At 44.7% G+C, this 12,364-nt stretch overlaps 1 protein-coding gene across 7 annotated transcripts in view; it reads right to left on the reverse strand.

Annotated features, from left to right (window-relative positions):
- The window catches only part of ANKS1B (ankyrin repeat and sterile alpha motif domain containing 1B), a 1,992,519-nt gene that overhangs the window by 44,974 nt on the left and 1,935,181 nt on the right, over nucleotides 1–12,364 (reverse strand). For all 7 annotated transcript variants that reach the window (XM_006888511.1, XM_006888515.1, XM_006888510.1 and 4 more), the window contains one exon: nucleotides 154–165. In XM_006888511.1, the coding sequence (XP_006888573.1) occupies nucleotides 154–165 (12 nt within the window). The remainder of the gene's footprint in view (nucleotides 1–153; nucleotides 166–12,364) is intronic.

Below are 12,364 nucleotides of genomic sequence, written 5' to 3' on the forward strand. Positions count from 1 at the left end.
CAGCTTCTACAGTTTTTCTGCCTCTGCAGAAACTTTCTCCACAATTTAGCAAGTGCCTTTTCTGCTTAGTTTTATCATTCATCAGCAGCCCGTTTACTTCATTTCCCCCCACGGACATTCTAATAATCACCTGAAACACCAAGAAGAACCTACCTGACAGTTAGCCTGATGAATTTTCCGGATGAGACAGGGGAGAAGAGAGGAGGATAGAAAAGACAAGACAACACTAGGTGAGAGCGAGCCATTTCTGTAAGACACCAACAGCATCAATTCATTAAAACCCAAAGATGCCCAAAAGTAGAAGTGGCTGGAAAACATGCCAAGAGTCAAGGAGACTGTTATTATTATTATTATTTCAATGCTGCAAGCTTTAGAAGTACCTTCTCTGCTTTCTCATCCTTCTGTTTACTGCATCACACAGTCTAATGACTGACACGCAAGAAGGTGCTACTTTAGTTAGGCTTTCAACCACCAGCTGCCTTATGCACATTAATGGAATCAGAAAGCCCCAACCCAAACCCTGCATGTTCTTGACTTATTAATTTATATTATCCAGTTTGCCTTTTAAAAACTCTGAACTGCTCCAAGAATTCAAGATGGATTTTAACTGGACAGTAGGAATAAAACTCATCCACTTAATAACCGTCCCTATCTGGATCCTCCACTTGAGCCCCAGAGAGGGGGTCTGACGTTTCTCGTGTTCACTTTGACGTATCTTTTGATAACCACTCTGCCTTTATCATAGATAGAGAAAATGAATTACAGAGAATAGGGTTATTTAGGAAATGCTTCATATAGTATAGAAAAAAACACCAATTCTTACAAAATGCTTTTTAAAAAGGCTTTAAAATTATCCAGGCTTACCAGTTTTCTTTAGTTATTCCCAAAATACATATATTATTAAGTTGCAGTATAAGGTTAGATACTTTTTGTCTCTCTTAATTTTCACCCCCCACCTCCACCCCCGCCAGCTACTTCTTAAAAATATGATGCATGATAAATCACAAGGCAAGGCTGGAAGAAATTACACAAAAGGTGTGGATTTTGAAGGCAAACCAGCGAGCGGGACTCAGCAGAGTGAGGAGGGTGGCAGACAGGGTTTGGCGTGCTGAGTGTGTGAAGGAAGAATTATCTGCAAAGAGTATGAACGGACTTCATCTTTTATCCTTTTTCATTCATCCTTTTCATCCTTTTCCACAACCATGTTGTCTTGGACAGATGTATCCGTAACTCAAAACAATATACGGCCCACGTGTCCTCCACTTCTTATCCTGGTAAGCCATCCATTGTGTTTGTCTCTGGAGACACTACTTCAGGGGTTGTCAAATCAACCGTCAAGTGTGCAAAACCACCAATCTGCTGGAAGTGGCTACCAGAAGAGCTCTGTTGAGTAAGGTGTGGAGTCTCTGTGTTGAAGAGGACCCCCAGCCCTCTCCCCACTGTCTGGGCCCAGAGGCAGCAGGGCCAGGAGGATGTGTGCCTTGGAGAACAGGAGGAAGAGGCAGCACGCGATGCACATATGCCTTTTCTGCTTTAGACTGAACTGAAGGACAGCCACAAGGCAGAGCTGATAATATAACAAGAAGGAGTGACAAACGTTGCACTGTGCTGCCGAGGGAAGGGTCATTTGCCTGTGAGGGTGGGAGAATCTCCACACATCAGCATGGATGCATTCATTCAATAGGGGGCCATTGTGTTGGAGTTTAAAGGATGAAATGCTGGAGATGACTGTGCTGCAACTAAATGGATGAAAGCATTTCCAGGTAGCATAAGTGAACAACAACAAAAAAAAAAAGCTTTTATTACCAGAACTAAGACACACACATAGAGACTTGGAACTGAGAAAAAAATCTGATGGTGATGTGGGAGACTGACTGTGTGGCATGCGAAGGCAGAGTGGGGATGGACACTTGGGGTTTCTAAGTGGGGAGTGACACTGAGCTGTGCTGCAGAAACACCGTTCTGGTATTTCAGGATAGGCTGGGAGCGGTAGAGGCTGGATTCAGGGAGACAAGAAGCTTGTGCAAATTCCAATTAAAGCACTGGAATTACAGTCGAGGCCCTGGAGCGCGGGAGGAGGCAGTGAACTGCCAGAGCAGGAAGAACCGGGAGGGTGTGCTGACTGAGCTGCTGGAGAGGATGAACGAGTGGGAGGAGGCCACTAAGAGATGAAGCCCTTAACTGAGCTGAGGGATAAAGGAAGGGAACATGTTTTTCATACAAATAAAGAACGTGCTTTTGAATGTGCTGCATTTCATAAACAGGTGGAGATGTCCTGTAGAAAAAGTGGAGATCATCAGATGTGGGACTCCATCTGCTAGAGAGGAGGTGGGTGAAGATGTGGGAGCAGAGGCGGTGGCTCAAGCAGAGAGAAGAGGGCTGGGGCCTGCTGCTCCAGGTAGGAGGAATAGCTGAAGAGTGGGCCAGAGGACAAAGAGACGGTCAAGTGAACCCGACAGAAAAAGGGAAGCAGCCGCAGGGCGCTATCATGTAAGCCAAGGGGAAGGGTACTTAGGAGGGGAGGAACCAGTGCAATGAAGACTGAAAAGGTGAAAAACTGGCTGGCCCAGTGCGTCACACTCATACATGCGCCTACATATATGTGGCTTATGGGTTAGCATCCTTGGCCTTAGCCTTAAATGAATTTTGTTGTTGTTAGGTGCCCTTGAGTCAACTATGACTCACAGCAACCCTCTGAACACCGAATCTGAACCTTGCCCTGTCCTGTGCCATCCTCCTCATCTCTGATATGTTGCTGTTAAGTGCATCGAGTCGTAGATGACTCATAGCGACCCTGTGACATAACAAAAGGCCTGAGCACTTTTCATAGAGTTTCCGGAGGCAAGCCGTTTCAGAGTGAATGCCACTCCTGCTTCCACACTTGTTTTAATTGGGGAGCTCCACTAAACACTGTCCACCATGGGTAACCATTATTGCATTTGGCACATGAGTGTCACAGTGTTTAGCATCACAGCAACCACAAGCTACCTCTGTACAGCAATGAATCTCTAAGATACTTGAGCCTATTGTTAAAGCCACCATGTCAATCTATCTTGTTGAGGGTCTTCTTTCACTGACCCTCCGCCCCTCCAAGCATGATGTCTTTTTCCAAAGGTAGCCCATCCTAACGACATGTTCAAAGTATGTGAGACCAACTTTCACCATCCTCACCTCAAAGAGCAACCTGACTGCACTTAGTCCAAGACATATCTGTTTGTTCATTGGCAGTTCAGGGGACAGTCAGTGTTCTTTTCCACCATCACAACTCAAAAGCATCAGTGATTCTTCTGCTGCCTTTTAGTCCTGTTCTACTTTCAGATGCATAACAAGTAATTAAAAAGATTGTGGCTTGACTCACATGTACCTTAGCTTTTAAACTGACATCATTGCCCCTAAACACCTTAGAGAGGCCCTTGACAGCAGACCTCCTCAATATTACACACCATGTATTTCTCTACTGCTGACTTGTGTTCCTTGTGTATCCAAGCAAGGATGGAATTGTTAACAACTTCAATCTTTCCTCCATTTACCATTGTCCTATCTGTTGGCTCAGTGGTGAGCATTTTCGCTTTCATGATGTCGAGATGTTCTCTTAATTGAAATTGATAGTGTCTGATCTGAAGCAGCAAGATTTTCAAGCCTTCTTCACTCAAGCAAGGTTGTGGCGTCTGCACTCATTGTTGGTGAGTCTTCCTCTCATCTTTTCCTTTTTCGTTTTTTTCCTCTAATTGTGATGTCACATTTTTCTTCATAGAATCCAGCTTCTCAAATGATCTGCCAGCATACAGACCAAATAGGTATGAAGAAAGAATATATCCCTGATGCAAACTTTTCTTGATTTTAAACCATGCTATGTTCCCTTGCTCTGTCTGGACAACAGAACATTTTGTTGTTAGTCTTATTAAAAGCAGCTTCAAGAGAATGGAGACAGCAGAGAACAGAAAGGCCTACAAAGACTTGTATGCTGAATGTTTGTAAAAGGGAGAGGAGAGCAGGAAGGGGGGCAGAATCTGGGCACATGACTATAGGCTGGAACCAAGGTTTCCCTGATGGTCTTGGTCTTAATGCAAAGATTCCTAATCACACGCTCAGTTGAGCTAAGTGGAACAGATCAGGATGGTCATCTTTGTTCTCTTGGTGGCTTCATGAATCCCTGCTTCACGGAGGAAACACTGTGGGTTTACATGGATTCCTGTATGGAGAAGAAACTGTCTTTCTGTCTTTACTGAGTTCTTTGGCAAGATGATGGATCCTGGCTAGCGATGAAATATGGAACTACCAAGGCAAATGCTAGGACTCTAACCTGAACCAAATAGTAGCTAATATTTTCAGGGTCCTATATCTCCTTCAGATCTTACTAAAATTTTAATGTTTCATTAAATCTTTCTTTAGCCCCCCTTATTTTCATAGTAGCATATACTGAAAATATTTACCTTTTTTTTAAAAAAACCCCACCTTTTCCATCCTTTAAAAATTTTTTATTTTATAAAAAAAAAAAAGAAGGGACTATGGAAGGCCTCCCCAGTAGCACTCATCCTTTATGACATTTATATACTCTTCAAACGATAAGAACCCAGATACCTTTCAGGAGATTTTCTTATGGTGTGCTTTGGCCACAGCTTTCTAAGAGGTCTCTTCATACGTTACTTTAATGAAAGATGAAAATACGTTAGACCAATCCACTGAGTCTTCAGGGAGGCTAATCAGGGAGGCCAGAAGCCCAATAAACGTCCACTTCATTTCATTACGGTGTTACAGATGCCGAAATGTGCGCGCCGAGCTTCAGAGCAATCACAGCAGCTCAGGGAGGGAGCCCAGAGACGGGGCTGGGGGGTGGGGGTCTGCAGCTGCTCAGGCTCACAGAACACGTTCCCCGGCAACGCTCACTTCTGCAGCCTGTCTACATGGTTTGCTGGGTTTCTGCATAATCAGTATGCTCGTGTTAAAAAGTCAAGCCTTTTTTATTCTCTTTTCCAGATCTATTTCCTTAGTAAAATACCCACCGCAAGCCTCGTGTCACGGTTCTCTCTCCTCTTGAGTTATCCTTTCTGTGCTGTGTTCTTTGGAGAATTTCGGAGGTCCTCAAATTCCCACCTCTGGTGCCAGCTTTACTTTCTCTCACTGCTGCCCAGTCAGAAGCACCGCAGAGCTGACCCTCCTTTGGATTTCTGAGATTATGGATGTCATGGGAGGAGACTGCCCATCTCCGGCAGAGCTACTGGTGGATTCAAACCCCCAGAGAGATGAAACCTTCGGGTCAGCGGCACAACTGCATGGATTATGCCACCGGAGCCTCCCTGCAGCTCTACAAGATGGGCTGATTTATAATGAGGACCTCGGAGGCCTGGTGGGTAAAGTTCAAAATGAACTTAACCTTTCCAGCTTCTTGCTCTCTTGCAAAGAGCATTCAAATGGATTTTGTTCACAATCTCCCAGATTATGGTTATTCTCCATCTATTATTATTCTAAGAGGAAGACTATTTAGTCATATAGAGATAGTGTATGTGTGAGGCCTAAAACAGAATGCAACTTGGAATCTTAAATCCCAAGCCAGCTTTGTATTGATCTAGTCTATAAGCATGAAACAGAGCACAGATCGTAATGTCCTACCAGGAGGTGGCTACCTGAAATACTGGGTTCTTAAGAGCTAAAAAAAATTCTACAGTTTTAGAGGATTTTTATAAAGATAGGATATTTTTTTTTCTTCACAAAGGAAGACAAATAACATACTTTTTTAAAAGTAGGAATTATGTTGTTGTTGTTGTTATGTGCCGTCGAGTTGCTTGTGACTCATAGCGACCCTATGTACAACAGCCCTAAACCGTGCTCTGTCCTGTGCCAATCGCACTGTCTCCGACACAGCCATCCCGATTACCCCAGTCACTGAATCAATCCACCTCATAGAGGGTCTTCCCCTCCTGCGCCGTCCCTCCACCCTCCCAAGCATTAGAATTTTTGTAAAGGGGCCTTGGTCGCTCAACAGGTAAGTGTTCTACTGCTAACGCAGCTCAAACTCAACTAACTGTTCTGTGTGTAAATGACCTGGCCTTCGACTCCTATAAAGATTAAGCTCAAAACCCTCACTGCCATTAAGTTGATTTGGTCCCAGAGTGGCCGACCGTCCACTGTGTTTCCTTCCACTGCGAGGCTGTGACTCTGTACACGCCGAGGCCACGCCTCTTCCTTGCACAGACCCTCTGGTGGGTGGGAACTGCACGAGGTGCAGAGGCTTGTCCCCGGCAGCACCACACACTGCAGAGCTCCTGCACGGAAAGACTGTAGCCAGGAAACCCGGGGGCAGGTCCACTCGGTCATGAAGGGTCATGGCCTGTTGGAATCAGCTTGACTGCACTCAACCCCATCACCAACAGGACCTTTGTTTCAGGTCAGAATTCCCCACTGCAGCTTTCCTATTAGCCTGAAATCACATCCTGAAAATAAGGGATTTCTCCTTTTCCAGTGCGTAAGTGACAGCAGCTTGTTCTTTTTAGCTGGCATGGTCTTTCTGCTCCCAGCACATGACACAAGCATGGGGGAGAGTGAGAGGGAGGTTTCTGATGGGCACATCAGTTGTGAATGTCAATACTGGATTCGCGTCTAGTATGATGTTTGTGTTCCTTCTGTGAATGTGCCCATAATTGGCCCAGGGAGAAAAGGGGAGGTGTCTCGGCCCTTCCCTCTTGTTATAATCTGGAAATTAGAGTGCATTTGAAGAACAGTTTGTGGAAAAGATTTCTACTAACTTTTGAGCCTACATAGGGCTGCCCTGAGAATGCTTTCTAGCTCGTTATTCAGTGTCTGAATTCATGACTCTGAATTTTGCTTTTTAATAGTTTCCTTAGCTAGTCTCAAAGTTCAATTATTATTTTGCACTTCCACCAGTAAATGAAAATAAGATCAGATAATTATGTTTAGCAGTCCTAAGTGACTTTTAAAGGCTTTAAAAATTTTATTATTTTTTTGTGTGTGTACCGTCAAATCGGATCTGACAGGTACAAGAGGAGATTGCCCCTCCTTCTGGTGGATTGGAACCACGTACCTCTGGGATTGCCTAAAGGACTTCTGAGTGATTAACAACCACAGAAAACAAACAATATGGTGGTGATTTTGTATGTAGAACAGTTATGAGGGGATTCTAAGACAGATGCAGATAGAGAACTCATCCTGGAACTCTGTTTAAATGGCACTCTCTGGCCACCCCATGACTCCCTGCCCTCGGTCTCAGGCTGCCTTCACTATGCAGGGGGTCCTTCAGGACCCCTCTGTCATGACTGATGACTGGCACATAGATATAGGTTTAATTTTAGGAAACTGCCCCTTTGGTTAAAATAGCAGGAGCTTCACAGGGTTCAATCTAACATCTGCTGAAAGACACTGTTACAGATTTAACTGCATCTTTCCAAAGGATGTTTTGGAATTCTAACTGCTATCCCCACAGATGAAACCCCATTTGGGGGGGTCTTCTTTGTTGCTGTGTCCCATCGGGTTGGAATTGATTCACAGCTAAGCCTCCAGTGGGTTTTCAGAGGCTAGAAATAACATGAGAGGAGACTGCCTATCATTTTCCCTCGGAGCAGCTGGTAGATTTGAACCATGTGCTTTTAGATTGGCAATGCAAACTCCTTCTCTACTAGGTCACCAGAGGATATGTCTTAAATGCACTCATTTTTTGAGATCTAAGAAGAGCAGGTTAGCCAGAGACAAAACCGCCTGTGATCCAGTCAGTTCTCGTTCATCGCCCCAACAGGTGTCAGAGGCTTTAACAAGAACAAACTGCCTCACCTCTTTCTCCAGTGTGGCAGCTGGTGAGTTTGAACTTCTGACCTTTTGGTTAACAGCCCAATGCATGAAAAACATCCTGCTCCAGGGTTCCTCAGCCACAGAAACAAGCAAGTATAAAACAGGGACAGGCAGATGGCATGAGGAGATTGTCAGGGAATGAAGGAAAGCAAGGGCCCCGCGGGCTTGTTAACAGAATGAGATCCTTGACCCAGAGCTGGTGCCCTGAATTTGGACTTCTGGCCTCCTTGAGAATGAACTTCTTTTCATTAACGTCACTCACGGTATTTCTGTTACAGCAGCATCAAGAAACTAAGACAACACATGGCTGCTAAGGAACAAGTGAACAAAAGTGAAGGGAACACGCGTGAAGCTGGTTTTCAAAAAGAGGAGCCACAAGGTCGACCTCTCAACACGGAAAACTCGGCTGGGGTCCAGAGCCAGGTGTGGGTACTCTGGAAGAACTCTGGAGATGAGCACAGATAAGATTAGAGAGTATAAAGGGATTCCTGCGGGGTGAACCACGCTTCTGCGATGCCTCTGATTTTTCTGTTTCCAGGAGAGAAGAGGCAGGTCTTCTTTTCTGTAGGAGGAGACAGTCTCCACTCGCAGGCACCAGGATTAAAAGGGCAGACTTCGTGAGAGGGCAGTGATTACGAGGGGCAGCTGGGAGCTTTCTCCCTCCGGAGGTCTTTAAAAATAGTACGGGCTCTCTTCTGTCACTCACGACTCAGGGGTAAGTCTCATTTGGCTGCGAAATGAGGCTAAATGACCTCTCCAGGGCTTTTCTGGTCATAAGGATGCTGACACAAAGACAGAGCTAACAAAGCCATGTGAGCAGAGCAGGCAGAGGCTTGCAAGCAGCCAGCAGCTACCCAAACCGCTCCTCTGGCACGAGGCGAGGCCGCGGCACTGCTTCTGTAATGCAGACTCAGGTCAAGATCTGACCCACCGCAAAGCTTCCTCTGTCCCGCTCTGGCTTGCTTACAGCTACTGGGAGAAGAGTTCTAACCAGGCCACACTTCTTATTGTTGTTAAGTACTGTTGAGTCATAACTGACCCTCCGGCAGGTTTTCAGAGGCAGTCAACTGGCCGGGAGGAAACTGCCCATCTTTCTCTCGTGGATTTGAACTGTGTGCCTTCAGGATTGCAGTATAGCTTCTTACCACGAGGCCACCAGAGCTTTCTACGTACTAATACCAGTTACTGTTGAGTCAGTCTTGTCTCATGGTGATCCCATGTGCGTCATAGTAGAACGGTGCTGCACAGCATTTTTGAGGGGTTCTGGATCAGAAGTAGAATGCAAAGTCTTTGAAGACAACTCTGGGAAGAGTCAATCTTCCAGCCTTTTGAGAGGGATCCAGATCTTGCTATTTTCAATTGGATCCTATGCATCCGCAAGTTGGATAATGAACTATCATTTAGACGCTGTCAAGTAAGACTCACTGTAACCCTTTGACAACAGATCTGAATCCTATCCAATTTACTCCACCGTTTATACCTCAGTTTGCAGCACTTGGGACTCTTAGACTGTCTACATGGTAGCTTGATAGAAGGCCCATCACTTGATCACCAGTCCTTGAGGAGGACATCATGCTTGGAAGAGCAGATGGTCAGCGCAGAAGAGGAAGACCCCAGATGGGATGGATTGACACAGTTACTGTGGCAGTGGGGTCAGGTGTGTCAGAGGTGGTGTGGTTGGCTCAGGATCGGGCAAGGCTCAGAGCCACTGTTCTTAAGGTCCCTATGGGTCATAGTTGACTTGATGGCACATACTACCACCACCACCACCACCATCAAACGGCTTTGAACCAATTTAAATTGACTTAGTCACTGCTGATGCTGTGAAGTCAGTGCAGAGTCAAATCTGTAAAATGTTGGTGTACTGGAATGATAGAATGGGGAAAAAACAGGGGTCGAAGCACTGTTATGGGGCTCAGAAGAGGTTTAGGGCTATCTTTCCAGGAACCTGATGTGGGAAATGAGATTATTGCTAGGACTGTGAAGAGGGACATAGCAAAGTGGCATGGCCAGCCACTCTCTGAGCTGGGCACCACTGTTCTAGGTTCTGCTGGTCAAGAGATTTGGTTGCTGTGCAGTGTCTATGCTGTGTGTTTTCTAGAAGGAGGATTACATTCCTAGCAAGGCATTGATGCCCAATTTTCTCCATACTGGTTTTCATCCAGCATGGCATAGTTGACAGATTGAGTTCTGCTTCGGTTTCCTTTCACAAGTCTAAACTGAACTAGGATGAACTGGTTTGAAAGCCCTGCTTCAGAACTACTTTTAGATTGAAAGTTTAGAAATCAAACAAGTTAAGGGGTGAATAGAAGTATAAACCAGGGCGAAATTACTTGAGTGCTCTGGGAAAGAAAGGTTTCAATTTAAGCACATGGAAAAATTAGCCTATTTCCAATGAAAAAAATGATTTTGAAGTCTATCTTTATTATATCACAAAGGTGGTGGTTGTTGTGTACTGTCGAGTTGGAACTGACTCCTAGCTCACCCTCTGGTGGGTTTTCAGAGACAGATAATTGCACAGGAGGAGAGTGTCCATCCTTCTGTGGAGTATCTGGTGGATTCGAACCACATGTCTTTGGGATTACAGTGCAGCTTCCTGCCACCAGGCTATCAGAGTTCCCTATATTACAAAGGTAGACTTGTCAAATTATCGTAGGTTTAAAAAAAAAGTTCTCTTCTGGTCTTTTTTTAAACAGAGAAATTTCTTTTGAGTACAAACACCTGTGAATAATCTGCTCAACTACAGTATTAGAGATCATAAGATTTCAGAAAGGATTAAATGGAATATAATGCTTTCCTCTTACAGTAGCAGATGTTTCTTAATAGTATATTTAATTAGAGAAGTCACAGAGCACTGTATATTCATGATAATTATACCCTGGAGCAAATGTCTGGGCTGGGGAAATGGGAGATGGGCTAGAGAGGCAGGATGGAACAGCAGAATCCAGCCTCGCTAAGCTGGATCCCTCATTCCAGCCAGCACCGTACATCCTGGAACTTCTGGGGTGGCAGGTACCCCCACCTCAGAGAACACTCACAGGGAAAAGCTTCAGATTTGTTCCTTTGTAAAACTACATTATTGAAAAGAAGCATTCTATTTAAGAAATAACACCCCCCCCACCACCAAAATCTCTCTCATTGGTGGGCAGTCAGAACATCCTCATGACTGGCCCTCCATCAGGTTTCCAGGGGCTGTAAAGGGCCTGGGAAGAGACTGCCTGTCTCTCTTCTGTGAAGCAACTGGTGCATTCAGACTGCCTGTCTTTGGGCTTGGCAGCATATCTCCTGAGTCACCCTGGGCCAGTGAGACCACAGAATTTATATGTACCATGCTGTACATATCATTACTTCTTGATGTTGGTACTCCGCTCCTTTTTTTGTCAACAGCCTTTCAAAATTGGAAGTGAAAAAGCACAAGATTCGTTAAGTTCTTCCACATTCTCTGTGTTCATAGAAAACTAGGATGAAGACTGTGATACTAGCCAAACTGTGGTGGTGGGGTAGTCCAAAGTAATCAAAGGCATGTATTTAATACTCTTTCAGACCCCCGGAGGAAGGGCCCACATACGGAGATTTTACTGAAGGCATAAATGGCAATCTTAGATGATGACATATGATCAAGGTTTAACGCAATTAGTCCTTTCTCTCTCTCCCCCCCTTTGAGTCAGAACTGACATGATTTTCCATGAGGTTTCCAAGGCTATGAATCTCCTTAGGGGAGGAGGCTGTCCATCTTTCTCTCTTGGACTCACTGGGTGATTTGAACCATTAGAGAGGCTCAACCTTTGGTTAGCAGCGCAGCTCCTTGTACACCAGGCCACCAGAGCTCCCCTTATCCCTTACTAGTATATGCAGTCACTGTGTCAATCCATTTTAAGGGTCTTCATCTCCTTTGGGGACTCTTCACCTTTCCAAGAAATAGCCTTTCCTAACAACATGCCCAGAGCATGTGAGATGAAGCTTCATCATCCTTGCGTCCAAGCAGGGACACTTTCTCCAAGCCATACTGTTGGTTCTTTTTTCAGTCCATGAGATACTTAGTGCTCTTTTCCAACACCATAACTTAAAGCCATAGATTTGTCTTCTGTCATCTTTATTCATTGTCCACCTCTCAGACTCAAAGCAAGTAATTAAAAAGACTATGGCCTGAGTCAGGCAGACCTTAATCTTCAAACTGACATCACTGCTCATTTTTGGAGAGGTCCTTAATAGCAGGTTTTCCCTAGTGTAACACATCTTTTGATTTCTTTTTTACCTCTTCTCATATTTTTGTTGGTTTGTATACAATCACTCAATACATTGCTTTATGGCAATGTACTGTTTTATACAATCATTCATAGACATTGTATTTAATATAATTAATTATTGTTGGAGAAGGGTGGGAAATCTCCCATGCAATTTACTGCTTCTGAAAACCTGCTGAAGGGAGCTATGAGTCAGTTCTGATTCGACATCATATAACAACAACAAGAATGTTATTACCCCATCTTTTCAAGTCCTCATTGAGTCTTTCCTATTCCTTTACATACTCATCCATCCACTGTTGTTGTTGTTATGTGCCGTC

This window comes from Elephantulus edwardii, unplaced genomic scaffold, assembly GCF_000299155.1.
Source record: "Elephantulus edwardii isolate Elephantulus edwardi_28Jun2011 unplaced genomic scaffold, EleEdw1.0 scaffold00068, whole genome shotgun sequence".
NCBI classification, from domain to species: domain Eukaryota; kingdom Metazoa; phylum Chordata; class Mammalia; order Macroscelidea; family Macroscelididae; genus Elephantulus; species Elephantulus edwardii.